Below are 26036 nucleotides of genomic sequence, written 5' to 3'. Positions count from 1 at the left end.
GCAAATCATCTTACAGCTGTTTTATTTTGCAGTTTACCAGTTGCTGTTGAGGTTGAGCATATTTTCATTTGCTATGGGCTATGCAGGCTTCTTGTCGGCTCACTTTTTTTTGCTTGATTTTCTATTGTGTTATTTCTATATCGGCAATAGTAATCCTTTGCCACGAATCTCTTTCTTAAGTTAATACCTTTCATTTTCTAGAGCAATTTTAGGCTCATGGAAAAATGAAGCAGAATGCACAGAAATTCCCCATATACTTCTTGTCTCCCCCCACCCCCATATATCCACAGAGTCAACATCCCCACTATTAACACCCCCCACCAGAGCGGCACAGTTTCTACAATCTGTGGCCCTACAATGCCATGTCATTATCCAAAGTCCACAGTTCACGCGAGGGCTCACGCTTGCTGTTGCGTATTCTATGGGCTTTGACAAATACATAATGAGGCGTACCCAACATTATAGCATCCTATAGAATAGTTTCACGGCCTTGAAGAGTATCCTCTGTGTTCTACTTATTCGTCTCTCCCGCCCCCCAATCCCGGGTAAACGCTAATTTTCTTTTTCTTTTTTTGACTGTTTCCATAGTTTTGCCTTTTCTGTAACCCCATGTAGTTGGAATCGCACTGTATGCAGCCTTTTGTCACTGGCCTCTTTCACTCAGTCACGTGCATGTAAGTTTCTTCCGTGTCTTTCCACGGGTCTGTAGCTCATTTCTTTGTAGCTCTGGATAAAATTCTGTTGTCCGGCGGCTGGCAGAGCGGAGCTGAGGGCGGTTCTGGCCGGGAGAGGAGCAGTCACGTGGGCCTGAGGGCAAGCGCTGCCGTCTGGCAGCTGGTCTCATGGGTCACGAGGGGATGATGCGAGCGATGAAACCCAGGGACACTATTTGAATGTCTGTTTTATGTGGATCTTGATTCACTTTTCAAACCTGCAACTAAAGAGTTCCCCTCAGCTGCTGAGTAAGTATTTGTAGCTTGTACAGCTAAGCTTGTAGCTTGGTGTTGTGACCTATTTTAAAATTAAAGTATCTTGAAATTTGAAACAAAATTAGTTGTGTTTCTATGCATAATCAATGAACAATCTGAAAAGGAAATTTAAAAAACAATTTCATTTGCAATAGCATCCACAGGAATGAAATACCTAGGAATAAATTTAACCAAGGCAGAGAAAGGCATTACACTGACCTGCAAAACGTTGCTGAAAGAAATTAAAGAAGATATAAATACATTTAAAGGTATTCCATGTTCGTGGATTGGAAAACTTGAGTTTTTTTTTAAACGTATAATTCCATTTTATTTTTTTCCAGAAGACAGTTTTTCTTCAGCCTTTAAGGACTTAGCCCCTTACATGGGCTTTGGGAGGGGTTGTGGGATAGCCCTCGCAGGTGTGAAACAGGGAGGGGCTGTTCGGTCCTTCCTGGACTCAGGAGAGGGGCTCCTGCCCACCTTGCTGGGAACAGCACAACTCACACGGTCACGTAGAGTCACGTACAGCTCGGGAAGCACAAAGTCACAGAAGGCGCAAGCTTCAGAAATATCCCCGATGGCTGCAGCCTCTCCTATGTTTTGAATGATGAACTTCTTTTTTTTAATTTTATTTATTTACTTTTAGAGAGCGGGGAAGGGAGGGAGAAAGACAGGGAGAGAAACAGCAATGCGTGAGAGATACCCCCAACCCAGGCGTGTGCCCTGACTGGGGATCGAACTGGCGACCTTCTGGTTCACAGGCTGGCACTAAGTCCACTGAGCCACACCCGCCGGGGCAGAATGATGAACTTCTTAATGGCCTTGACCTTGGGCACACATTGGGTGCAGTAGGTGCAGCAAATAAGCTGTTTGTGGCCACAGCTTCTTTGGGGGCAACCATTGTTCCTTCTCTTCTTGGTCATCTTGGAAGCGAGGGACTGAGAGATGGATAACTTAATAATTGTTAATATGGCAATGCTCCCCAAAGCGATCTGAGCTACAATGCAGTTTCTGGTGCTGTGAAGGAATGGAAAAGCTGACCCTCACGTGTAACTGCAAGGGGCTCTGAATACTCAAAACAGCATTTGAAAAGAGAAACAAAGTCAGAGGACTTACATTTCACGACTTCTAAACCTTTTACAAAGCTACAATAATTAAAACAGTGTGCCTACTGGCTTAAGGACAGACATATATACCAACGGAACAGAACCGAGAATCCAGGAATAAGCCCAAACCTCTGTGGTCCATTGCTTTCCAACAAGGGTGCCAAGATCACTCAGGAGGGAAAAAAAAAGTCTCTCCAACGAATAGTGTTCAGACACTTGGACAACCACATGCAAAAGAAGTTGAATGTCCACCTCACTCCAGATACAAAATTAACTAAAAATGAATCAACTAATACAGGAGCTATAACAATAAAACTCTCAGAAGAAAACATAGAGCTAAATCTATGGATTTGGCAATGGATCCTTAGATCCTTAGATTTGACACCGAAGCATGAACAACAACAACAAAAAGATAAATCTGACTTCAACAAAATTTAAAACTTTTGTGCATCGAAGGAAATTATTATTTTTTCTTTATTGTTATTGTGGACACTATGACAGATGTCCTGGTTTCCCTCCCCCACCCGCGCCGTCTGCCCATCCCCACCCAGCCCCCCACCCCCCTTCTCTCTGGCCATCGCCACACTGATAAGTGAGCCTATGAGTTATACAAATATGTATCAAAGGACACTGTTAAGAAAGTGAAAGACAACCAACAGACTGGGAGGAAATTGTAGATCTGGTAAAGGTTACATATCTAGACTACATAAAGAATATAACTCAGCAACAAAAGGCAAACAACCCAATATAAATATACACAAAGGACTTGAATAGACATTTCTCCCAAGAAGATACACAAATAGCCAAAAAAACACATGAAAAGATGTTTGACCTCATTTATCTTAAGGAAATACAAACCAAAACCATAGTGAGGTACCACGTTACACTCACACGTATGGCTTTAACGAGACAACCACAAACCGCCCGAAAAACGGGAAATACCAGCTGTCGGCAAGGATGTGGAGAAACTGGGATCTTCACACACCGCTGGTGGGAATGGAAAACGGTGCCTGTGCTTTGCAAAAGAGTTTGCTGTTTCCTTGAAAAGTATAACATCGACTTAACAATGACCAAGCAATCCTCCTCCTGGGTACACACCGCCCCCTGAACAAAAACCAGGGTTCATAAACATGTGTTCTCAAACGTTGGAAGTGGCCCCGTTCACAAGAGCCAAAATGTGCAAACAACCCAAACGTCTATCAACGGATGAAAGACTGAACCAAACATGGTATCTCCATACAATGAAACATTCGTCAGCCACGAAGGAAAAGTTTTGCCGTGAACCTAAAACCGCTCCCAAAAATAAAGTCTATCTACAGAAAAATGAGGTACTGATACCTACACACACTGCAATGTGGATGAACCTTGGGGCATTCTGCTAAGTGAAAAAACTAGACACCGAAGGTCACCGACTGTATGATTCCTTTTATGTGAAACGTCTAGGACGGGCAAACCCATAGAGACAGAGCCACACGGCGGTGGCCGGGGGCTGGGGTTGGGGGCGGGGTGTGATCACCTCATGGGTCCGGAACGTTCTCTGGGGCGATGAAAACGTTTGGAAACTAGAAAGAGGCAGTGGTTGCACAACATCCCGAAGGGAGAAAGCGGCCCCGAATTGTAACTTTAAAATGGGTAGCTGGATGTCATTCGAATTTTACCTCCACCAAAAATGAAAAAAGAATGATTGCATCCGCTCCTGCTTTTTCTGGTTCTTCTCGCTTGCGGACTCGGATTAAGCCATTTGCCATGCTGGGCGTGTCCTGTAGAAAGGCCCACGTGGCAGGGACCGAAGGTGGCCTCTGGGTAACAGCCAGGGAGGAACTGAGACCTTCAGCCCGGCAGCCTACGAGGCACTCGGCCTGCTGACAGCCGGGGGAGGGAGCTTGGATCTGGGTCCTCTCCCTTCTGAGCTCTGCAATGACCAGTGTTGACCTTAGAAATAAAAGTCAGTTCTTTTAACTGCAAAAAAGAAAAAGGTGGGGAAGGCGGGTAGTTGCAATGGCAAAGAATTACAATTCGGGTTGAGCGAAACCCACGGGGAAGTCCAACCCACAAAGGAGAGGAACGTTAGTTTATGGAGAAAAAGGAGGAAGAGGTTGCTTTGAATGAAAGTCCATTACAAAAAAGTGGGAGTTCAGGGAGATGAAGGTTTCTCCGTGGCCGAGCGGCTGGGGTAGGGGAGCGATTTCTTGTAGGAAATCGCTCCTACATGGTCACTGGCAGGGTTCATTTTCTCTTGGGGTGGCAGGCAGTGAGCCCTCCCCGGCCGTGCACGCGGCCGCCCTCAGTTCCCTGCCACGTGGGCCTCTCCGCAGGGCAGGGCTGGCTCCCTCGGGGTGACAGAGCGACAGGTGCCAGAGAGCGTGTGAGCAAACGGATCACAGTCTTTGATAACCTGACCTCAGAAGTGATATTCTACCATGTTTGCCATTGCATCCATTCTTACATGCTGTGTAACAAGTGATCACAAACTTGGAAACTTACAACAACACCCATTTATTATCTGGCAGTTGATGTGGGTCAGGAGTCAGCACGGCGAAGCTGGGTGCTCTGCTCAGGGCCCCGCCGGGCTGCAGAGGAGGCATCCCTGGGCTGTGTTCTCATCTGGACCGCGAATCCACCACGCTCACTCAGGGTGTTGGCAGAATTCACTTTCCCGTGGTTGTAGCCCTAAGGTCCCCACTTTCTTGATCTTATCTTTCTTTTTTTAAATCTTTAGCCAAGGATATGTTTATTGATGAGAGAGGGAGAGGGGGAGAGAGAGAGAGAGATATATCGATCGGTTGCCTCCCATACACACCCCGATCGGGGATTGAACCCATAACCTAGGCATGTGCCCTGCTGAGGGATTGAACCTGCAACCTTTCCATGTACAAGATGATGCTCTAGCCAACTGAGCCACCCGACCAGGGCTGAGGTCCCCATTTTCTTGCTGGCTGTCAACCAGGGGCCACTCCCAGCGCCTGGCTTGCCTTCTTCCAGACCAGCAGTATGTCTTTTAAAGGACTCACCTACTCAGCTCAGGCCCACCCACGATGCTCCTTTCCATGAACTGATTGGGAACCGGGTCACTGGGTCCCCTACTGCCATAGCCCACCATCCTGCCTCCACGCACTGGGAGGGCAACAGAGCCTTGGAGGCCGGCTTAACACTCTGCCTGCCACGGCCGGCCCAGTTCTACTTGTTAGGGGAAAACCACGAGGTCCACTCCACAGCCGAGGGGAGGAGATGACATAGCGGTGTCAAGGGTCAAGGGTCAGAGCTCACCGGGAGCCATGTGAGAAGCTGCCCCATACATACCTGATCAACAGCCTCTTTCTCAAAGCGTGCTCTGTAGTTCTGGATCGCGAGCTCAGCTTCCAAAGGGCTTTACCTGAGGAATCTGGGGTGGCCAGGCTTCAGGGATCCATCTAGAAAGATTTTCTGTGTGTTTTTACGAGGAGCCTCAGGGGTGCCACTAAAAGCCATGACTACGTTTTAACATTAACTTCTTAACTTCGGGGGGGCTCCTTTGTGGGAACTGTAACTGATTAAAAGTAGGTCTGAAATCGTGAAACTCTCACGGGAAACTTCTTCCCCTCCCAGAGCCCAAGTTTCCTTCCATCTTTGTGTGCCTGTGGGCAGAATTCCTTCCACCCCGTTTCTGACAAGTGTCGTTTTTCTACGGTGCCAACTTTCTGCATGGCCCCGGAGCCACGCCCTGTCTCCTGTGGTCCTAGCCCTCGGCCTGCGACCTGTGACCATCAGGATCCCAGCCCTTGGTCTCAGAGCCCAGCCCATTCCGCACCCCCACCTGGCCCTGGCAGCCCCTCTTTTCAATAATCTGGGTTCTAGTTTTCACTTCAGTTCTGACACTGGAGGGCCAACGGACTTTCTTAAGAGCTTAGCAATATATTTTTTTATGTTTGTTTCTTATCCAACATCTCTAGGTGAAGGAGACGTTTCAGGTGATCAAACCAGCTATTGAGGAGTTAAAAGAGAGTTATAATTTTAGCCTGTAGAGTCTCAGAGTCACGGAGACAGAGGCCATGATGTTGAGTCTGAGGTTACACTCAGGAGTCCAGAACCTCCACCCAGTCACCTCATCCAGAGGTGACAGAGACAGGGGAGATGACACCAATGTCTATGTCATACCTATGACCAGACTGCAAGCTGCCAAAGGGCCGGGCATTCACACCTAACAGATCAGTACACCTGCCCCCAGAGAGCCAGCCTGCTGGGACTTGCAGCCATGACCGGTCACACCGGCTATCCTGGGTGTGCGTGTCTGTTGCCTGTCCTGTGTGGACATGTGGGTCTTATCCACATGCCAGGAGCAGTGAGGGGGCCTATGGAACCCACTCTGGCACGAGGCAGCATGATCAGAAGCCATGCTCTGCCCCGAGTGCCTGATCCACGTGCCTGAGTCGCCTTTGCGTCGGCTCAGCACCAGTCTTTGTCCAGCATCGAGATGGCTGTTAGAAATAACTTGGAACTATGACAAACTGCAGACTCGCCCTACCCCACCCCACATGTCCGGGGACCCACACTCTTCCAAAGGGCCCCTTGCCCTACATTCACAGGTTCCTCGTGTCTGGTTGCCCAACCGCGATGGAAGCACAGCCGGAACCCTGCCAGGAGCATGTCACATCTGCTGGCAAAGACTTCTCCCTTCCAGTCCAGAAGCTGGCTGGGACCTGGAGGGACAGAGTGCTGGCGCTTCACCCAACCTACAGGTCACACTGCGTGACCCTCTCTGGGCCTGCCTGGCTTTGAAAGCCTGACCGAGAGGCAGACAGCTTTCAGCCCTCCACCTGCCTGAATGTACAGGCTACCTGGTGGGGAGGCTGAGGAGAGGGGGCCTGTGGCCCTCCCTGTGGCCGTAGCTCTCACTGGTCCCGTGACTGCAGGACCCCCTAATCTGCCAAAGACAACTTGGTAACTGGGGGCTTCATTCGCAGGCATCACAGACTATAGGTTTAATCGCCTTCCGCAGAACTGGGCCCAGGAAGGACGCAGCCAGTTGTCTGGGTCGGGGACGGGGCCACAGGGACCAGCAAGGGACTCCTCGTAGGTCCAGAATGTCCACAGCTGAGTTCCACCGAGGGCTTATTCTGAGCACCCAGGCCTTCTCGGTTCCTGGCACCCTTGGCGTCTCTGTCATTTTCACGGTGCTCCTAAGGCCAAAAGAAATCTCCAATAGCTCCACTTATGAATTACTTAGGTCTAAATAACTCACAAGCATTTATGTGCTAATAACTTAGCAGTCATTTAGAAAATAGAATTCACAGCAATAGAAAGAAGAAACGGTGCTTCTATCTCATTGACTGTGTGCTCCGGCCAGTTTCTCAAACCTTGAAAAGAAATCAGACGGGATGCGCCCCAGCATCATTTCCCGCTCCATGATGATTTTCACTTTTTATCCCCAGAACTACAGGAAACCAGCTTCTCAAAGCTACCACGTGAAAGTGTGGAGTGATCTAACGCTGAAACCACCTGGAGCTTTGAACTTGCTCAGAAATGGGCAGGAAACTGCTTCCCCCTAAAACGTAGAGGACCTAAAATAGCCTCTGCGCCCTGTGAGTTTCCCGCAGGGCCCAGGGACCTCGGAGCCACAGTGTCGAGGGGTTTCCCCCCTACTTGTCTCATATGGAGATAAACTTCAGGGGAAGGAACCTGGGACTCAGACGGGGGAACCCCTGCCTGAAGTCCCAAGCCTGGCTCCGGCACCCCCTGGAGGTTGCTGGAACAAAACCCCAGCGAGGGGAGTGGGGGGCGGAGAGGAGGCGGCGCGTTCAGGGGCGGGAGAATCTAGGAGACCGGAGACCCGAATGGTGTGCACAAGGGTGGCCTGCAGCCAGGGGTGGAGGGGGCATGGGGCATGAGGAATGGTGTCGCCCCAGCAGAGGAACTTTTGGGGTGCAGTCGGGGGCGCCGTGACCCTCCCGTGGCGTTCAAACCTTCACAGTGGGCTCTCCGTCCCCTCTGCCATCGGGGCGGGATGGAGTAAGGGACGCCCTCCGGCGGCAGCGGGTCTGAGCCTCTCATGGTCATTGAGACTGCAGCCAATAGAGTAGTGGCCAAATTCACCTGGGCCCGGCCAGGGTGACCCTGACACGGCTTAGAAGTGAGCCTTGTCCCCCAAGGAATCTCTTGGGGAGCTGTGGGCAGAAATACCCCAATAGACAAAAGGATGGGGGTGGGCAAGGAGGCTGGGGTTGCTTACGAAGACTACAGGAGGGGCAGCTGGAGCTGGATCTCTGGGATCTGGAGGACATCAGTCTCTGCTGAGGTCCCTACAGGCCACCCAGGCACGCCCTTCCCCGCGGCCGTTGGGGTGGGACTGGCAAGACCTGGCCGGTTCCCGGAGGGGCGGGGCTTCTGGGGGGGGTCCAGCTTGGTGGGCGGGGCCTAGGGGACTTGGCAGCCACCAGGAGGTCAAGGCCTCTGACGACAGACAGCGGCCAAGAAACTGGGTCAGCCACACACACCCGGGAGCTCCACGTTCCCTCACGGCCTGGGACTTCTCAGTCAGGACAATACGAAACTCTTTATTGTTCACTTTCTATACAAAGTCGTGCCTCATGGTGGGCTATAGGGATAGGATGCGGCTGAGAGCTGGGGCGGGACAGGGGGACAGGCGTGCGGCGAGGGGACCCCGTCCCTGTTCTGCGGCTGGGGCACATGCTGGGAGGCGGCGGGCCTCCGGCTGTGCTCTCAGACCCCAGGCTCAGCCGAGGGGTCTCGAGGACCCGCCCCGCCTAGGAGGAGGCTGAGGAGCGGATCCCAAGCTCCAGGTGGTCCCGGGTCCTGGGAGGGGATTCCCAAACATGGGCGTGGGGGCAGGAGGTCCTTCCTGGAGACTGCAAGTCAGGGGAGCCAGCCCCCTGCCCGGAGACGCGGTGAGCGAGGCCTGCGAGAGGGCTGGGCCCCTCACTGCTCCTCGGGCCTGTCCCCTTCCTGCGCCTGTTCGTAGGGGCACGGCCGGCGGCAGAGGCCGGCTGGCTCGGGGCCGGGCCGGGGCCCCGCGGGCAGCGCCTCCTCCTCCGCGCCGTCCCCCCGGCCGCCGCCGCCGCCGCTGCCACCTCCGCCCTCCGCGTCGCTCTCATCAGAATTGTCCTCCTCCAGGTAGCGGTAGCCGCGCACCTTGTGTTGTGGTCGCGGGATGCGTGGCTGGCGCGGGACCGCGCCCCGCCGCAGCTTCTGCTCCATCAACAGGTACGAGAGCAGGGCCACCAGCAGCGTCAGCAACAGCACCACCAGCTTAGCCTGGGCGCACGGGGAGGGATGCTGGGGACGCCGGCCTCCCCCGGCCTGGCCCGCCGCCACCCGCTTCCTGAGCACCCCTGTCGGCAGGATTCAGATGCCAGCCCTGCCCCTTACGGGCAGATGTGAAGACGCTGACAAGGGCGGGACACAGTCTGGCCCCCTTTTACTAGGGCTTACATTACTGTCCCTTACATGGGGGGACCACAGGAAATGCTCCTCGGACGTTTTTGGCTGTTACCCACAGCCAGAAAGAAGTCTACATACATCATGACTCAGTACCTACTCACATAATCGCATGCATTCCCTGCTATGTTCTATTCTATTTCACTTTTTAAAACATTAGGAAAGACAAGCTGAACTGACCCATCAGTTGGGTGGGAGCGGAGCATGAGGGTCCCTGCTCCTCTATGGCTTTGAAAGGAGACAGACCCTCAGCATCACACTCAGCTCCAACAACTGGTGAACAGGTTATTCAACTATAGAGGCAAAGAGCAAACTGGGAACCCCTTCAGAGAGCGGTAAACTGAGGCCCTCAGGTAAAGTGAAGGCTGGGTTTGGGGCCACCCAGTGGGCTTGGCCCAGGGCCCAGCCCTTGGAGAGTGGTGGCCTTCAGGGGCTGTGAGGCCAGGGTGGGCACTCAGAAGGCATCTGTTGCCTGAGATGGCAGGCGTGTGGGGTGCCCCACGCCCCAGAGGCCCTCCCCCACCCCGCGCAGCCTCACCTTCATGGGCAAGCTGGAGCCCAGGTACACAACAAAGATGGCCACGGCCTGCCACCAGTGGTAGATGGTGAAGATGAAGTCTTGCCTCTCTTTGTCCTCGTACAGGATCCCCAGCAGAGCTGCAGGCGGGCAGGACAGGGCAGGAAGGGGAGCAGTGTCACCCAAGGCTCAGGGTGCCCGATCTCCCGCCAGGGACCCTCCCAGGCTGTGCGGGGTCGGAGCCCTTGGCCTGGGATCGCCAAGAAAGCTGCTGTAGGCCGGTCCTGGCCTGCCCCCTAGTGGAGACCCTGGTCACCACGCTGCCCCACAGCTGAGCCGGTTAAAGAGCAGGTGAGACGCCATGCAGGTGGGCCTCGCTCTGGGGCAGCGGGCCTGAGAAGTGGAAAGCTTTGTGTGCAGTCGCATCCTGTCCCCCTTCGGACTCCAGCTGTCCAGTGCCAGGCCTGAAAGGCCTGTTTCTCCTCCTCACCCCGGGCTCAGGGAAGGCAACCTGCTTGCAGCAACAAGCTTTCTACAATTCAAACCTCAAGTTGGGGGATTTGAACGTATTTCCCAAAGAATCCTTCCTGGGGTGGGCAGAAGGGTTAGTGGACAGGAAGTCAGCGGACTCAGAGTCTACTCTCAGGCCAGTAAAGTGGAGAGAGTTGGTACAAGGATATGGACTCGAATGTTGGCTCTGTGGGTGACTTGGGCCACTTTTTCCATCTATAAATGAGATCAGGCATAAACATTACATTGGGAGGTTCTAATGTGAGGAAGGCCACATAGCACCTGGCAAGTCGTACCCTCTCCTGCCACTCAGACATGAATACCTCTGTCCTAAGGTCCCACAGTGTGACGGTACCCCATGGGGCTGCTGGGAAGAGATGTGGGGTCCTGGGGTCCACAAGGAGGGAACAGAAGGAGATCTTGGCAGAAGGGGATAGTGGGACCAGGCCCAAGTCCAGACATGTCATCAGTCCAAGATACCCAGACCGGGTGCTGCCCAGAACTGGCTGCCCCTGAGCAAAACAGCCAAGGGAGTGCAGTCCAGAGGGTGTGGCTCCATCCTGACAGATACAGATGCCTGACTCTCTGATGGTGAGTGCCGGGTCCTGAGCCAGCCCCTGCCCTGCCTGCAGTAAGCACGACCTCCACCATGCCACGCACCCCGCAGTGATGTTCAAAACCTCTAAGAGCACCGGTCCATCAGAACAGATGCCTACGTGGAGGACCCAGATGGCCGCACCTCTGTGTACCCACTGCATGTCACTGGCACGTGCCCACCCGTGGGCACAGAACATCACAGAGCTGAACTCTGACTCACCCCCTCCTTTCAGCAAGCAGGGCCCCACTCCCCGACGCCCCCACCCCGGCCGAGACTTGGGACCTGGACTCTGCTAGTCTGCAGACTAGTGTTGAGGCTTCATACCTGCGCCTAGCCCCTCTGTGAAGACTGTATCTGCACCTGCACCCTGGGATGGGGATAGGGCCACTGCTGCTGCCCATGCTCCAGAGGGCACAGACCTGGAATCTGCTCCCAGTGTCATGAAAACTATGCCAAACGGGCCCTGTTCCCTGGTATGAAGGCAAGGATCCCCGGTGTTTTTCCACACTGTCCTTCAGAGGGCTCCACAGAGCCCCATACCTGCCCCACATAACGACACGATCGCACACTGACCCCTCAGTGTCCACAGGACCCCATGCCCACGCCAGGGTGTCCACAGGATGTCCATGGCATACGACTCCCATATCTGCCCCCAGGGTGTCCTTCCCATTGTCCCTACAGTGTCCATGAGGTTTCCTTCCACCCGTGTAGTGTCCCAAGGTAGCCACAGGGTCCCCTGTCCAGTCATCTGCCCATGGCTATACTCACTGGAGAGCCCAGTCTTGTTGAGGGCACTGCCCACACCCCAGAGGACAGCTGCTACATAGAGGATCCAGATGTGCTGCAAGACCTGAGGTTTAGGGGCCCAGAAAAAGAGGCTGACGGTGAGCAGCAGGTGCAGTCCGGCCCCGGACACTAGGGGCACCTGACGCGGCAGCCACAGCCCCATGAGGCCCAGGACTGAGGCGGCTGAGGCTCCCAGGCTATAAGCCACGAGGAGGTAGGCCAGTCGTTCCAGCCCGACGGAGCACACGCCATAGCCCTGGGGTGGGGGGGAGAAAGGGCATGTGAGGTCAGCTGGCCCAGGCTCTGGCTCTCCCCACATGAGGTCCTACTTTAGGTCACACATGCTCTCTCTGGGTCACCCGGGGGGCTAACACCCCTCCGAGGCTCTTGGGAAGCTTCGGGGATGTGGGGGGACAGAGAATGAGAAAACGCTTGGACATTGTCCCCAGACACCAAGGCTGCACCCACACGGAACCAAATGCTTGTTGGGCATTATCCTACTTCAACCACATAACACCCCTGGGAGTGAACGTCATTACTAGATTCACGCCCCAGATGAGGAAACTACGGTACAGAGAGTTTAAAATAATTTGTCCAAGGTCGAGGCGGAATAAGAGAAGAGGAAGGGGATATTTGGGACATACTCGTACGTATTTACACTTATATTCAAAACTTAGTTGCTGTTTATCTGAAATTTAAATTGAACCATACATACTGTATTTCACCCAGCAACGTTATGCAGGCTGTACTTACCAGGGCGAGACCGGTGCAAGCAAAGAGCACCTCAAAGCCGCTGTAGATGAAGAAAGGCACGAGGTGGCGCAAGCGGAAGTCGCGCACGTGCTTGAAGGGTAACTGGAAGATGTTGCCCCAGCCCACACTACGCAGGTCGATCTCCTCTGTGGGCCGGTACGCGGCCCCGCACAGGCCCAGCACCTGCAAACCGGCGCCGTGAGGGGGCGGGCAGACAGGCACCAGGCCCCGCCCCCAGACACAAGCCCCGCCCCCAAACGCACCCACGGACCCCGGCCTTGACTCCCAGCTCCGCCTCCAGGCCTAGCCCACACCCTAACCACGCCCCCAACACCTTAGTCCTGCCTCCAGTACCGCCCCTGGGTCGGAGCCACACCTTCCGACCCTCGGCCCTGGGTTCCACCTCCAGCCCAGGTCGCCGCCAGTCCTCTCGAACCAAGTCTCCAGCTCGACCCCAGACCTGGCCTGGTTCCCCTCCAGCCCCAGTGTCAGTCCACAGACATCTGCCTGTCCTACTGCCCCGAGGCTCAGGGGTGCGCCTCCCCAGGACCAGCCCGGGCCGCCGCCGCCACGCGTCCAGACTGCGCCCCTGGCTTCCCGCCCCATCCCGGGCCGCACCAGCAGCATGGCCAGGAAGGCCACGGCCATGAGCACGCTCTCCACCACAATGAGGTTTCGGCTCCGCGGTAGCGTCCGGAGAACCGTCTTGTTGAAGCCGCTGAGGATCCCCTGGCTGTTGGTGCCTGAGCAGGGGCGGCGAGAGCATCGTGAGGCAGGAAGTGGGGCATACTCTCAACGGAATCGCAAAGAAATGCGGCAAGGCTGGGAGGGGAGGGTTGGAGGGGGCGGGAGAGGGCAGTGCCCGCAAATGCAGGATTCCTTGGGGAGTACTTTGGAGGTGGGGGCCACTGGGAACACTTTCCCCTATCCCCCTTCTTACCCTACTGAACAGAGGCTGGGGGTGGGGGGTGCAGGGTGCCGCTCCATCTCCCACCTCCATTCATTAACTGTGTACTGATTGAGCTCTGAGGGTATGACCTGACCCCAAGAGAGATCCCACTGGCAGCTTCATCCCAGATGGCACCTCCTCCAGGCAGCCTTCCCTGACATACCGCTTCCCCCTTGCTGGGTCAGATTAACTGTATTCCAACAGGGCCCTGTGCCTTTCCCAACAGAGCTGTGGGACACGGGACTCTCAGCCCTGAACACTGTGAGAGAGAGCAGCCTCTCTACCTCTGAGGGCCCAGTGTCTGCAGGCTAACTCAATGGGGGAGGTGAGCAGGACTTGGGGACCCCGACCCCATGAGGACTGACCGCAGCTGTGCACGCTGTACAGTGTGTGGTTCAGGTCATACAGGTAGTGGTTCAGGAAGTAGATCATCGGCAGCTGGGCGCAGGCGAAGCTCAGCTGTAGGCAGAAAAACAGCTCGGGCCAGGCTCGGGCACGGACCCAGGCATGGGGCACAGGCATGACCTGGAAGGGTCTGGGCACAGCCTTGTGGGGACAGGAGCCCTCCCACCTCCGAGGGAAGCCTGCTGGTAGGTGGGGGGAGTGCTCAATGCAGGAGGACTTCCTCCTGGTCGGTGCTGTGGACATCAAGGGAATGAGGTCTCAGTCACTTGCGCTAAGCAAGCAGGGGTTGCCCCAAGAAAGGGCAGTGGGACTAGAAGGCTGAAAAGACTGGAATGGGCTCCAACGTGTGGGTTCTTGGGCCAGAACATCCACCCACACCCACCCCAGGGCCCTGTATGTGGCACTCACGTGGAAGAAGCTATAGAAGATGGCTTGGAAAACCAGGAGATAGGGCGCATGGGAACCCCGTGGCGGGCGCTGCTGGGGGCCCTGCTCATCCCGCTCCTTGTAGTGGGAGTACTCATAGTACTTCTGGGCCATCCTGGACCACAAAGGAGAGAGAGAAGGCTCTCCCAGTCCCACCTCTGCCAGACACCTCTGCTTCCTGCACCCGGAGCTATGGGCTGGCCAAGCCCCGCATCTTATGGATGGGGAAACAAAGGCCCAGAGGGCAGAAGGGGCCATTCCCAGCCTCACCTGGTGATGTAGTTGCCCATGGAGGCCCAAAGAGGCACGATGGCCATGCCCAGGGCCACGGCTGAGGGCACAAGCGTGTAGTAGCGTTCCCAGTAGTTGGTGGAGACAAAGAGGGCGTAGATGCCCATGCCCAGGAACATCATCCACTTGGTGCCAAAAAACCTGTGGGCAGTGAAAGGGGTGCTGGTACCACGGGCTCACCGGGACTGCCGGGGCCAACACCAGAGTGGCCGCAACGCTCAGTCCCCGAGGCTGTGTGAGGTGGGGAGAGACCCCCTGGCCATGGAGTCAAAGACCCTAAAGCATAGTCTCAGAGATAGGGACTTGCTGATGGCCTCAGGCAAGCGAGGCATCCATAGCCCTGCTTTCCCGGCTGTAAGGGAGCACAGAGCCCAACCACGAGTGTCTCCTAGCCGCGGCCAGGACACAAGGAGACAAAGTAGGTGAGGGTGAGGGACAGAAGCCAGGGGCTCGTGTGCCCATCCAGCCTTCATCTGTGCTCTGGGCTGACTCACCAGCCCTCTTCTCCGCCCACGCACATGTGCTGGGACTGCAGGGCCCAGGCATCTGTCCCCAAGCTGGCTCAAGGAAACTTAGGAGCAGGGAGTGGAAGAGGCTCCGGTGCCGGTCAGCAATGAGGCGGGCACCCTGGTGGCCCTTCCTCCCTGCCCACTGCTTTTGCAGTCCATGTGGTGCGTCAGGAAGGTTTCACCTCACTGGCTCTGGGGAACTGTCACACCATGTTCAAGGGGGTTGGCAAATGACAAGATACGAGCCCAGTCAGGGCATGGAAGCTGGTTGAGCTAGAAACCACCACCAAGATCTTAATTTTATTTTTTTAAGTATCTGTGCTCATGGGTTCCCTTTGGTTTCCAGGAAGCCCAAAGCAAAATGACCCTAGGTTTCTGACAATTACTTTCTCTCCTGTTACAGGGCCCTGGTTCCTTTATTGTCCTTATTTGGCCGCATAATAAAGAGATAAGCAGCACCTCCTATCTCTCTGGGGGAGGGCAGGTCACACAAAATGCACTGTACCTATTAATGGAGTAAAACAGAAAAAAGTGAAAACACTAGCTGTCATTGCTGGTGAGGCTCTGGTTTTAAAAATCAACGGTCCAGTCCTGACCGGTGTAGCTGAATAGGTTGGGCATATTTTCCTAAAACAAAAGGTCGCCGGTTCTATCCCGGTCAAGGCACGTGCCTACGTTACGGGTTCGGTCCCCAGTTGGGGCATGTGCGAGAGGCAGCAAATTGATGCTTCTCTCTCACATCAGTGTTTCTCTTCCTCTTTTTCTCCCTCCCTTCCCCGCTCTCTAAAAATAAAGTCTTTTTAAAAATGACACACACAGCCAGCGGTCATGCAGATTAGCACTGCCCTGCGGAAAATCAGCCTGGTAGTTTGGGCAAGGGGCAGGTATGGGGACTGGGAGACCTTCTGCCTGGGGTCAAACCTTCAGTCTGCCACGTGCTGCCATGGGACTTGGGCAAGCTATTCAGTCTCTTGGTTTCTCCTTGTCTAAGCTTAGAGCACCTGCCTCAGACTGTAAGGAATAAGCTCACACCTAGGAAAGTGTCCAGCACATAGGAGATGCGATATGCTGGTGGTTATTATTAATAGTGGTGGCTTTCAAGAGCCATAAAGCCTTTCTTATGCCTCCGACCTTGTAAGGGCCCTGCGGGGAATTTACCCTGGGAAGTTTCTCTTGTTAACTTTAAGAAGAAAACAGCTACAAAGCACAATGTGAACAAGCAGAAAAGGGGAGGGCATCACAAAGTACAGCTCTGAACTGCAGCTGGGGCGCCCGCAACTCGGCAGACGAAGTCCCCACTGGGAAGCCAGGGGCAGGCCCAGACGTGTGCAGTGAAAAGAGAGAAAGCAAAAGTGAATGTGACACACACATGCTCTGGTGACAAGGCCATCAGTGTCATCCTCGCATGTTGGTGGGACAATGAGGGTAGCTGATTTACTGGAGGGCTTTGGGGGGGTTCTTTTTTCTGATTTCAATTATGATTCTAATGCTGTGTGTGCAGTTGTGACCACATAATTTTTTTTAAGACAGAGGAACTGAAACCCAAGTAATTGTCCACTGGCCTCTGAGTCCCGTCTGACCCAGACCCACCACCTGGGAGGTGGGGCGCGTTTGTGGAAGTGGCTGAGGTGCCTTCAGACTCAGTCTAGAGCAGGCCCTCTGGGGCCCCTGCCCAGCTGTGCCCTTTCGGAGAGAAATATCCCTCTACACCAGCCACAGCTGACGGGTCCCGGGGTGGGTGCCTGGGTCTTGCAGATCAGGTTCTCTCCCGAGATTCTACAGCCCTGACCGCAGAAGGCCGCAGAGGAGGGCACAGGCACGCTGACGGAAGACGGCCTGGGTGAATTTCCGTCGCTTGAACCCAGTGTGGCCTGGGCAAAGCTCGTTTCCTTCCCCAAGCCCGGCTCCGTCCCTTCTCTCTCCCCGCCCCGGGTAGGCAAGGCCTCTCCCAAGCCCCGCCCGCGGGAGACCCCAGGGCAGCGCCCGCACAGCCGCACCTGATGAGCACAGGTGTGTAGAGGAGCGCCGCGATGGGCGTCACGTTGATGCCTATGAGCATCTTGCTGTCGATGTCCGGCAGCCCCATGTTGCCGTACTTCACCTCCCGGTAGGTCTCATCGTAGTGCAGGATCAGCTGCATCTGCAGGAGGCCTGGGGGGACAGGGGCCCGGCGTGGAGGGGGCAGCCTGGCTCGGGGGGCCACCAGCGCAGCACGCAGAGGCTGGAGTTCTTCTACCAAAGGGTCCCCTGTTGCCACGTCCCAGAGGACAGGGGGGAAGCCAGGCTGGGCCGAGCGCCCCACCAGCTACGGCATCCTCAGCGGCTGGAACCCCGTCCCTGTCCCCTGCCCCTACGCACACATTCACGAAGGCTCTGGTTGGGGCCCGGAGGTACTGCACCGTCTCCCACCCCCAGGTGGTGGTGGTGGTGCTGGGGCGCTGCAGCCCGAAGGCGTCAGACTGGGAAGTGAAACAGGAAGGGGACTGACGGGCCCCTAAGGTTTCTCTTCCCCAGGCCGAGTTTGGAGAGGGACGGGGATGGCGTGGGGTGGGGGTCGGGAAGCCCCGGGGTCCCGCGCGCAGCCTGGCCCGGGCCGGGCGCGCGGCGGGCAAGGCACCCACCCAGGTAGACGCCGTAGGTGAGCATGCCGCCCGCGCTGGCCGCCAGCACGTTCTTGAGCACCCCGAGGCGCTTGCGGCGGTAGTAGCGGCGCTCCTCCTCCTCCTCGTTGTAGTTGGGGTACGCGCCCACCAGCTCGTCCAGCTGCGGGGCACCGCGGCGCTCACACCCTCAGCGCCCGGGGCCCCGCATCCCAGCCCCGGCCCGCCCCGAGCTCGCCGCCCGGCCCCGCGCACCCCTGTCCCGGCCCGTCTCGGGGGCCGCATCTCACCCCCCGGCTGGGAGACCCCCGGCCCGCCGGGACCCGCGCCCTCCCGCGGTCCCCGTCCCCGCTCACCGGGGCGTCGGCCCCGTCGGGGAGCCCGAGCCGGTCCTCGTCGCCCTGCGGCCCCGCGGCCCCCGCCACCGGGTAGAGCGGCGGCTCCGCCATAGCCCGACCCCGCCGGAGGACTCGAGGTGGCGGCCCCCAGTGTCCCAGCAGCGGGGCCAAGCACTTCCTCCAGGAGGCCGGGACCTGCCCCCGGCGCGCCCGCCCCGTTCTGCCCCAAGGGCCTCCTACCCCGGGAGGGGCGGCCCAGCACGTCGAGGGGCGTGTCCTGCGCGCGCGTGTCTGCGTTTGTGTGTGTGTGTCCCTGTGCGGCCATGACCCGGCCTCGGCGATGTGAGACGCTAGTTCCAATCACCGCTCAGCCTTTCCTGGTTCTGTGACTCTGGGAATTAATTCTGCCTCTCTGCGTCTCAGTTTCCTCGCCTGTAAAACGGAGACACTGGGCACTGCGTCCCGGGGCCACCGCTGGATTGTCGAGTTAACGCAAAGCCTTAGTGCCAGACCCCTAATAAGCTCCTCTCAGCGTCACTACTGTCATCCCGAGCCCCGCCTCCAGGCCCCACGGGGTGCGTTTGCAGGTCAGCAAAGAGCCCCCCTAGCAGCCCCCAGAGGGCTTCTACCACAGGATTTGGCAGCCGGTGCCCACCTCCCCTGCACCCCCAGCTTCACTTTGGGCACCTGCAAGTGAAAACTCTAGCGGGGCCCCTTGGAGGCCGAGATTGTGGTGCCTGCTGGACTGCAGCGGTGTGACCTCATCAGAGCCTCCTGCACCCACTGGCTGGGCACCGGGCCCAGGGCTGCAGGGGGAGCCCATGAAGGTCCAGCCTTGCCCGAGCTCACGCTCCGCAGCACTGGCTGTTGCTCTGGTCACAAACACTTGGGAAGCTTTTTAAACTACGCGCTTCCCAACAGACTACGTTGGAAAAACTGGTCGGGGAGCCTACAGGAGGCAACCGATCGATGTGTGTGTGTGTGTGTGTGTGTGTGTGTGTGTGTGTGTGTGTGTGTCTGGCTCCCTTCCTCTCTAAAATCAATTAAAAAAAATTTTTTTTTATTGAGCAGAGGAAATAAACATTTTTATTTTTTACCAAAGAAGACATCTAAATGGCCAACAGGTACATGAAAAGGTGCTCAACATCACTAATCATCAGGGAAATGCAAATCAAAGCCACAGTGAGGTATCACCTCACACCTGTCAGAATGGCTGCCAAGAAGGCAAGAGATAAGTGTTGGCCTGGATGTAGAGAAAAGGGCAGCATTGTGCCCTGTCAGTGGGATTGTAAACTGGCCCAGCCGTTCTGGAGACAGTATGAACTATTCCTCTTCTCTGGTTTGTTCCCCCAGGTGACTGCTCACCATGTACCCCTCATGCAGAGGCTTGTGTCAGGCACTTAGTAGGTGCTCAATAAATGTGGGTGAATGGATGCATAAGTGAATGGATGAAAAATACCTATCCTAGAGAGGGGGCCCAGGAAGGCAGAGAGCTGGCAGTGTGCAGGGCATGAATTTGCAGAGGCTTCTGGCTTCGAGGTGGTGGAACTTCTCCAGGCCACACCCATGTGCAGATGTAGGTAAAAAACACAGGTGAGAATCATGTCAGTGGTGCCTGGAGGGGAGAGATATAGAAGGGGCTGGAGGGCAAGAGGAGCTGGGAGATCAGGGATGTAGTGGGTGCTGGGAGGCCAAGGTCAGAGAGTGGACGCCAGTGATGACGAAGTCCGGGGTACAAGGTGGGGAGGGGCGGAGGAGGTCCAGGAGGCCAGCAGTCCCTCCCACCGCCATCCAGGCCACAAACACTCCCTGTCATACCCCTGGGAATAAGCTGTCACATCTCCCTCACTGCTTCCAAAGGACTTTCTCTGTAATAGGTTTTATTTTTTGTTCTCATTATGAAGTGAGATTTCCTTACAGAAAAGCAAACAGGAGAGAGAAATGTTGCTCCCAATCCGAACACCCTGAAATAGCGCCTGGGCTGTGGAGAAGCCCAAGCGTGTCACCCGGCATTGGGTCCCAAATAGGAGCATGCTGGGCCCGCTGCGCACTCACCTGACACCCATCTCTGCACTGAGGCAAATCTTTACCATGTCTCTAAAACTAAAAGCTATCGGGTGACCATCACAGGCCACTGGGAGTCCCCCGCGGAGAGGTGCCAAGGACCCTGCCCTGTGCCCGGCACGGCAGATGTCCAGGAAATGGTGGTTGCTGCTTTCAGCTGACACATGAGGCTCCCAGGATGAGTGACCCGCCCCCCTGCCCAGCTCCTAACAAGGGCCGGCAGTCAGGTCCTGCTGGGCTAGAATCCCCGCCAGTCCCTCTCCCTGCGTGGCCCTGGTGTGGTCACTGCACCTCTCTGAGCCTGTTGCCTCATCTGTAACAGAGGCATGTGTCCCAGAGAGGGGAGCGGACTAGCCTCTACTCCCCCTTGAGAAGCGGCGCCCCTCAGACTGCCAGACCCCGTTAGGGCTCTTGTGCCAGCAGGTCAGGCCTCTTTGGGGACCTCCCAGGATGTCCCTGAATTCATGACAAGTTCAGGAGTAGCCTCTGCAGGGGGAAATCTCTGGCCAGGGAGGGGCCCCTCGGGATCCTGCAGCACCCCTCCTACTCACTGGTACCTCCCGAGGTGGGTCCCTGATAGGCTGTGTGGCCTTCGGCCAGTGGCCATCCCTCTCTGGGCCTGACTGTTGGCTGAGGGCTGCCAGGCTCGGCCCCAGCCCAGCCCCACCCGAGCTGGCTCTGTCGCTGCTTCTGCCTGGCTCAGCTCCAGACAGCAGAGCAGGGCTGTCACATGCAGAGCCACGTGACCGGCGGCGGCTGGGGGCTCCATCCCTCACGGAGGATGGGGGCCTCTGCAGCCCCTGACCCCTGTCCCAAGTGGCTGAAGCCTCCAGGGGCTACCAGAGCAGATGCGGCCCGGAGACCTTCTCTGCCCTCCCAGGTCGGCCGGGGGAGCAGGGAGGGCAGGGGTAGTGGGGAGCTTCTCCCAGGGACCGGGTGGCCGGGAGGCCTCAGACCAGCATCCCAGGCAGACCCAGGGCACCTGGGCAAAGGGGCCGCGGAACACCGGCGGCGGACCCGGGGCAGCAGGCACCGGGCGATGGCACGGAAGATGTTCCTGCCCCCACACCTGTAACCCAATCACCTGGCTGGCTGACACCAGCAGCTGCTCAGGAATCACCTCGCTTTGTGTTGGCTCCGACAGGTGTGACCGGGGTGGGGGCCCGGGCAAGGCAGAGGACAGTCTCCCTGGCACAGCTCAGGCACCTGAGGAGTGGGAGCACCATGGTGACACACCATCCTGACAACTGCCCTAGAGGGCAGAGGGCGGGCTCTTCCCGGGAGGTGGGAGGGACACCGGGGAAGTGCGCAGCCCCTGCTCCAAAGCAACAAGCTTTCCGGGTGCATCCCAGCCCTGCCACTCGTGCCTGTGCTGTCTGGGACTCCATTTTCTCCCTGTAAAACGCCAGGGTGCAGGCGGACAGGCTCTGTGAGTGGGTGCTGGACGAGGTGGCGCTGATCGGCACAGCCACGCGGAGGCCGTACGCCCTGAGATTGCATTTCTGGACTGCAGCCATCTTCGGATCTGCCCTCTTCGTTTCACAGGTGGGAGACAGGCTCGGGCGGGCTGGGGGACGGGGTGGGCACAGGACTGTCCTTGCTATTCCAGGCCAGGGGCTCCACCCCACACCATAATCCCCAGGGCCAACTGCCCGGGCCTCCCCTCCTTCTCCAGTGGGGCCTGGGTCCCCCCCACCAGGCCTCAGGTGGACCCCACAGCTCAGAGCTCCCTGGAGACCTGCTGTGTGGCCCCAGCCTGCGGCTGGTCCTCTCTGGGCCCAGCTCCTTCTCTGCAACCCGGGGGAGGACCTAGAGGCTCCTGAGTGTTATGTGAAATTTCCTCGCCAGGGAGACCAAGGGAAGGGGCTGAGAACGCCATCGTCACATGAAGTCCGTCCCAGGAACTTACATATGAGGACGTGGATGTGTGGCCGGCGTCAAGGAGTCATGTAGGACAGGCCAAGATGGATGAGGCTGCCGGAGTGTGGCCTGTCCCGAACACGTGAGGGAAAACCCCTCCCATGCTTGTGGGGGCGGGGGCAGTGGCCCGTTCTAGCCCCCGGGGCCTGGTGGAGGGGTCCACAGGACGGTCTCGGGGGGACTGAAGGGAAGCCATCTCCATTCTGGCCCAGATCAAGCTCGGGCGTCCAGCAGCGGTCTTGCCATCCTACAGTCTCCTGCTCACAGCCGGGGGTGCCATTGAATCTCAGCCCGGGCACCAGGCCAGGGCAGCCCCGCCCCAGGGGCCGGCCCAGCCACGGACATTTCATAACGGGCAGGGCCCGAGGCCAGAGCACGGACGCCAGGAGGAAGGCAGCCTGGTGGAGCCTCAGGTACGGTGTCCTGGGGAGGCTGCGGGGACAGCAGCGTGCAGCCGAGGACCTGGCTGGTGGGCTGGCTCGGGACCCCGGTCTGCGGGCTGCCAGGCCAGGCAGGGCCACTCGGGCCACATACAGACTGGCTTTGTCCTCCCAGAGCTCCTCTGCCTGCCTGGGGAGGAAGGGGAAGGAGGGAGGGACTTCCCTTTGACGGAGGAGAGCTGAGCCCGGCAGAGGGGGCGCTGAGGAGAGGCTGGGGTCCCTGAGGCCGGCTGCCGTCTTTCCTCTCGTGGGGTTATACTGAGGCGGGGCCCAGAAAAACCCAGAATTTATTTATAAGAAGTTGTGTAATCATTCTTACATGCTCACTCTTCAGTCATCTTCAAAGTCCTCTCCATTTGATGCAATACGCCTATCAGACCTTTCCCCACGGCTCAAAACAGGTTTGAACTCGCTGATTTTGATGCCTTGCAGAGCTTCTGCCATTTTTTGTTTCCCCTCTTCCATGTCAGCAAAACGTTTCCCTTTGAGGACTTTTTTCATCTGGGGAAACAAAGGCAGTCACTTGGGGCAAGATCGGGTGAATGGGGTGTGGGGCATGGGGGTCCTGCTGTTTTTTTGGTCAGAGCTGCTGAGAACACCCAGCCCCGTGTGGGCAGGTGTGCTCGTAAGTCACCCGTCCTGAAATGGGCAAACTCATTGAAAGAGTCTTCAAAAAAAAAAAGTGCACTGAAGCCGAACGCAGCCTCTCACAGCAGTGCCAGCTGGACACCCCTTAGCAGGGGAAGCCTGGACTGCAAGGGCCCACCCTGCAGAAGATAATTCCGGGTTTTTGGGGGGAGTCCTCCCTTGTACATCCTGGAAGGGAGCCCAGGGTCCCAGCTCTAGACCCCGTGGCCCCAGAAGGGAGAGTTCCCCATCCCGGGGTAAGGGTGGGGAGCAGAGGTCAAGCATCCATTTGGCAGCTCACATTTCCTGGGCACGGCCGTGTGCCTGGAGCTGGAGCCGGGGTCTGCGGTGAGTGATTCCAGGAGATCGCCCACGGCAGTGCCTCACTGAGCGGGAACGGATCCTCAGCAGGGCTTTTCGGGCAGCAGGGAGCAGCGGCGCAGCCTTGCTGAAGGGTGGGGCTGCGGTTGGTCCCCAGCTGCCCACGGCCTCCATGGAAGGGACAGGGCAGCTGTCCAAAGCTTCGGGGACCTAGTGGAAATCCAGGTTCGGGCTACACGGGAGAGATCAGACTGGAGACACTAGGGTATCGGGACCTTCGAGGCAGGCCTGTGACCTGCACCTCTGGTAGCGGAGGGGGTCCCCGGGCCCTCGGACCACCATGTTTACCTCTGTCACCTTTCCCTGTCCCCGCCTGGGTTGATGTCCTCACCTTTCTGGTGCTCACATGGGGCTCTTGTCCCCGCAGGCTCCCACCCACCCCAGGGTCTCCTCCCTGACCTTCCCCCTCTCCCTGCGCTGTCTCCCCTGACACTAGGAGCACAGTCGCTGAGGCAGCATCAGGGAGACTTCAGGGCTCAGCCTCCCACGGGCTCACGCGCTCCTCCTGGCAGCACTGTTGGTAGCTACTGGCACCCCCCCACCCCCCACCCCCACACGGCACAGGTGGGGACAGTGAGCCACGGAGAGGCCAGGCCACCTGCCCAGGGTCTCCTAGCCCCTACAAGCTGTCGCTAGGGTTCGAGCCCAGACCACATCATGCTGGGAGGGTGCTCTCAGAAGGGCGGTTGGAGCTGGGGCCGCCTTAGCCTGCTGTCCGCACAGCCTGTCTGTGCCGTCATGGTCCTGTGGCCTGCCAGCCCTGGGCCCCCGGTGGCTCAGCTCAGCCCGAGGGGGCGGAGGCCTAGGGAGTGGGGCACAAGCAACACACCTGTCCACCCTGGCTGGGCGCCCACCGCCTGCCAGGCCCCAGGTCTGCTCAGCGGTGCCCCTCTCCCCAGGTCAGGCCGCCCTGCTCCCACCCAGCCTCGGGGAGGGGGTTGGGGCGTGGGGGCGGGCAGCCCTCTGTTCCCCTGGATTCCTCTGGATTCTGGTTTTCGGGGGTGAGGAAGCCAGGTGGCATCAGGCAGGCTCCCTGCTCTCTTTCCCCTCCAGCAGGGACAGTGACAGCACCCTCTCCAGGCTGCCATGGTGGCGAGATGCACCCCAGAGGCACAGGCGATGGAGCGTGACTTTCCTATGAACTTAGGCAGCTCTCATGTGCCGGGGGTGGGGGGGGAGCAGCTTGGGAACCCCAACCCGGTCTGATGCAGGAACCCCCTTGTTTGTGGGTCCTTTGTGAGGTCACAGGCCCTGGGTCCCCCCAGATCCCAGATGGGAGGTAGCCCTGTTTCCTCTGCTGGCCTGGGTGGTGCCCAGTTCCCCGGTCCCCAGCAGGCAGCCCTTGGGGGGGGCGCCATCCAGAGTGACCAACAGCAGGGGGCAATGTTGAGTGATTTTGCCTCAGTGTTGCCAGGAGAGCCCCCCACCCCCACCCCGCACCTTGCTCAGAGGTGCACCACGCCTTACATTTTTGTGGGTTTAGCAATGACTCTCATGAAGTGCAAACAACCCTGGGGAGGCAAGAGGCGGTGGGTGCGCTGGGCCCTCGGCACCCGCTCAGCCTGCGACGGAGAGCGGGACGGGGAGGACAAAGGACACCGCGGAGTGCTGAGTGACGTAACCCAGCTGAGCGTTCCTGGACACTTACGTACACAAACGCAAATGCTTTGTGTGGCATTTTGTGTTTCAATCCTCAGGACGACAGCAAGTGCTTAATCACCCCAATGGCAGACAAGGAAACTGAGGCAGAGAGAAGGTGAGTGACCTGCCCAAGGTCAGGCCATTAAGAGGCAGAGCCGGGGACAAGCCCAGATGGTGGCGGGGTTCTTGTTGCTGGGTTCCGGCACCGACCAGGGCTCCTTCCTCCCAGTAAAAGGGTGGAGCCTGGGGCCAAGAGAAGCTCTGAGAATGTCCCCCTTCTGCCACACTGCCACCCTCTCTAGGGATCATGGGGCCCAAGGCAACTGCTCAGTTTCTCCCAAACAGAGCAGGAGGCCTATGGGGTCAACATGGTCCCCAGTCACACCCAAGGGGAGTCCAGGGCTCCAGCCAGGCTCTCAGCACAGAGTAACGGTGGGGCCAGGCCATCCTGTTGGCTGCAGCAGGCTCAGCCCTTAGGGCCATGGAGACTTCCAGAAATCCGAGGGCGGTGGTGACAGTGGCCACTAAACAAAAGCTGGCAGCCTGGGGGCACTGACGCTGGCCCTGGGCTCAGGGCTGAACTCACCCTTGATGAGCACCATGCCAGCTGGGGATGCTGTCACTATCCCCCCAATGGTGAGGAGACTGGGGTGCTAGGACCCAGATGATGAGTTATGTAGCCACGAGGGTCTGTCTCCCCTGTCCACTGGGCAGAGGGGAAGGATCCAGGGAGGTGGGCAGGATAAAGCTAGGTATTTGTTACACGATGACCCACT

At 57.5% G+C, this 26036-nt stretch overlaps 2 protein-coding genes and 1 long non-coding RNA gene across 3 annotated transcripts; 1 reads left to right on the top strand and 2 right to left on the bottom strand.

Annotated features, from left to right (window-relative positions):
- Positions 1-1346: 1346 nt before the first annotated feature.
- Positions 1347-1891, bottom strand: LOC150017403 (small ribosomal subunit protein eS26-like). Its single transcript, XM_090267428.1, has 2 exons — positions 1757-1891; positions 1347-1580 (listed from the first exon to the last, which is right to left on the bottom strand). Exons 1-2 carry the CDS (start codon positions 1889-1891, stop codon positions 1347-1349), a joined length of 369 nt encoding a protein of 122 aa, XP_090123554.1.
- Positions 1892-8583: 6692 nt separating this feature from the next.
- On the bottom strand, positions 8584-18410 carry UNC93B1 (unc-93B1 regulator of TLR signaling). Its single transcript, XM_090257560.1, has 11 exons — positions 18206-18410; positions 17871-18012; positions 17247-17400; positions 14720-14881; positions 14432-14564; positions 13984-14077; positions 13288-13412; positions 12670-12852; positions 11899-12172; positions 10044-10162; positions 8584-9322 (listed from the first exon to the last, which is right to left on the bottom strand). Exons 1-11 carry the CDS (start codon positions 18296-18298, stop codon positions 8987-8989), a joined length of 1815 nt encoding a protein of 604 aa, XP_090113686.1. The 5' UTR covers positions 18299-18410; the 3' UTR covers positions 8584-8986.
- A 3029-nt stretch (positions 18411-21439) lies between these two features.
- Positions 21440-25395, top strand: LOC150017401 (uncharacterized). The gene is made up of 3 exons (XR_016507233.1): positions 21440-21796; positions 22100-22584; positions 25317-25395. It is a non-coding gene; the product is annotated as an uncharacterized LOC150017401 (long non-coding RNA).
- The last annotated feature ends 641 nt before the right edge of the window (positions 25396-26036 follow it).

This window comes from Furipterus horrens, unplaced genomic scaffold, assembly GCF_987537825.1.
Source record: "Furipterus horrens unplaced genomic scaffold, mFurHor1.1.pri manual_scaffold_2, whole genome shotgun sequence".
NCBI lineage: Eukaryota > Metazoa > Chordata > Mammalia > Chiroptera > Furipteridae > Furipterus > Furipterus horrens.
This window is presented reverse-complemented; position numbering and strand designations above follow the sequence as displayed.

Bases quoted from the DNA above. Each gene is read 5' to 3' on its own strand.
- LOC150017403 (XM_090267428.1), bottom strand. From the start codon at position 1,891: ATGACCAAGAAGAGAAGGAACAATGGTTGCCCCCAAAGAAGCTGTGGC. The intron at 1,581-1,756 runs GTGTGGCTCAGT...AAAAAAAAGAAG, and splicing joins TCATCATTCTGCCCCGGCGG to TTCATCATTCAAAACATAGG.
- UNC93B1 (XM_090257560.1), bottom strand. From the start codon at position 18,298: ATGGCGGAGCCGCCGCTCTACCCGGTGGCGGGGGCCGCGGGGCCGCAG. The intron at 14,565-14,719 runs GTGAGGCTGGGA...TTTGTGGTCCAG, and splicing joins ATGGGCAACTACATCACCAG to GATGGCCCAGAAGTACTATG. The intron at 12,853-13,287 runs GTGCGGCCCGGG...GCCGGTTTGCAG, and splicing joins CCTTCCTGGCCATGCTGCTG to GTGCTGGGCCTGTGCGGGGC.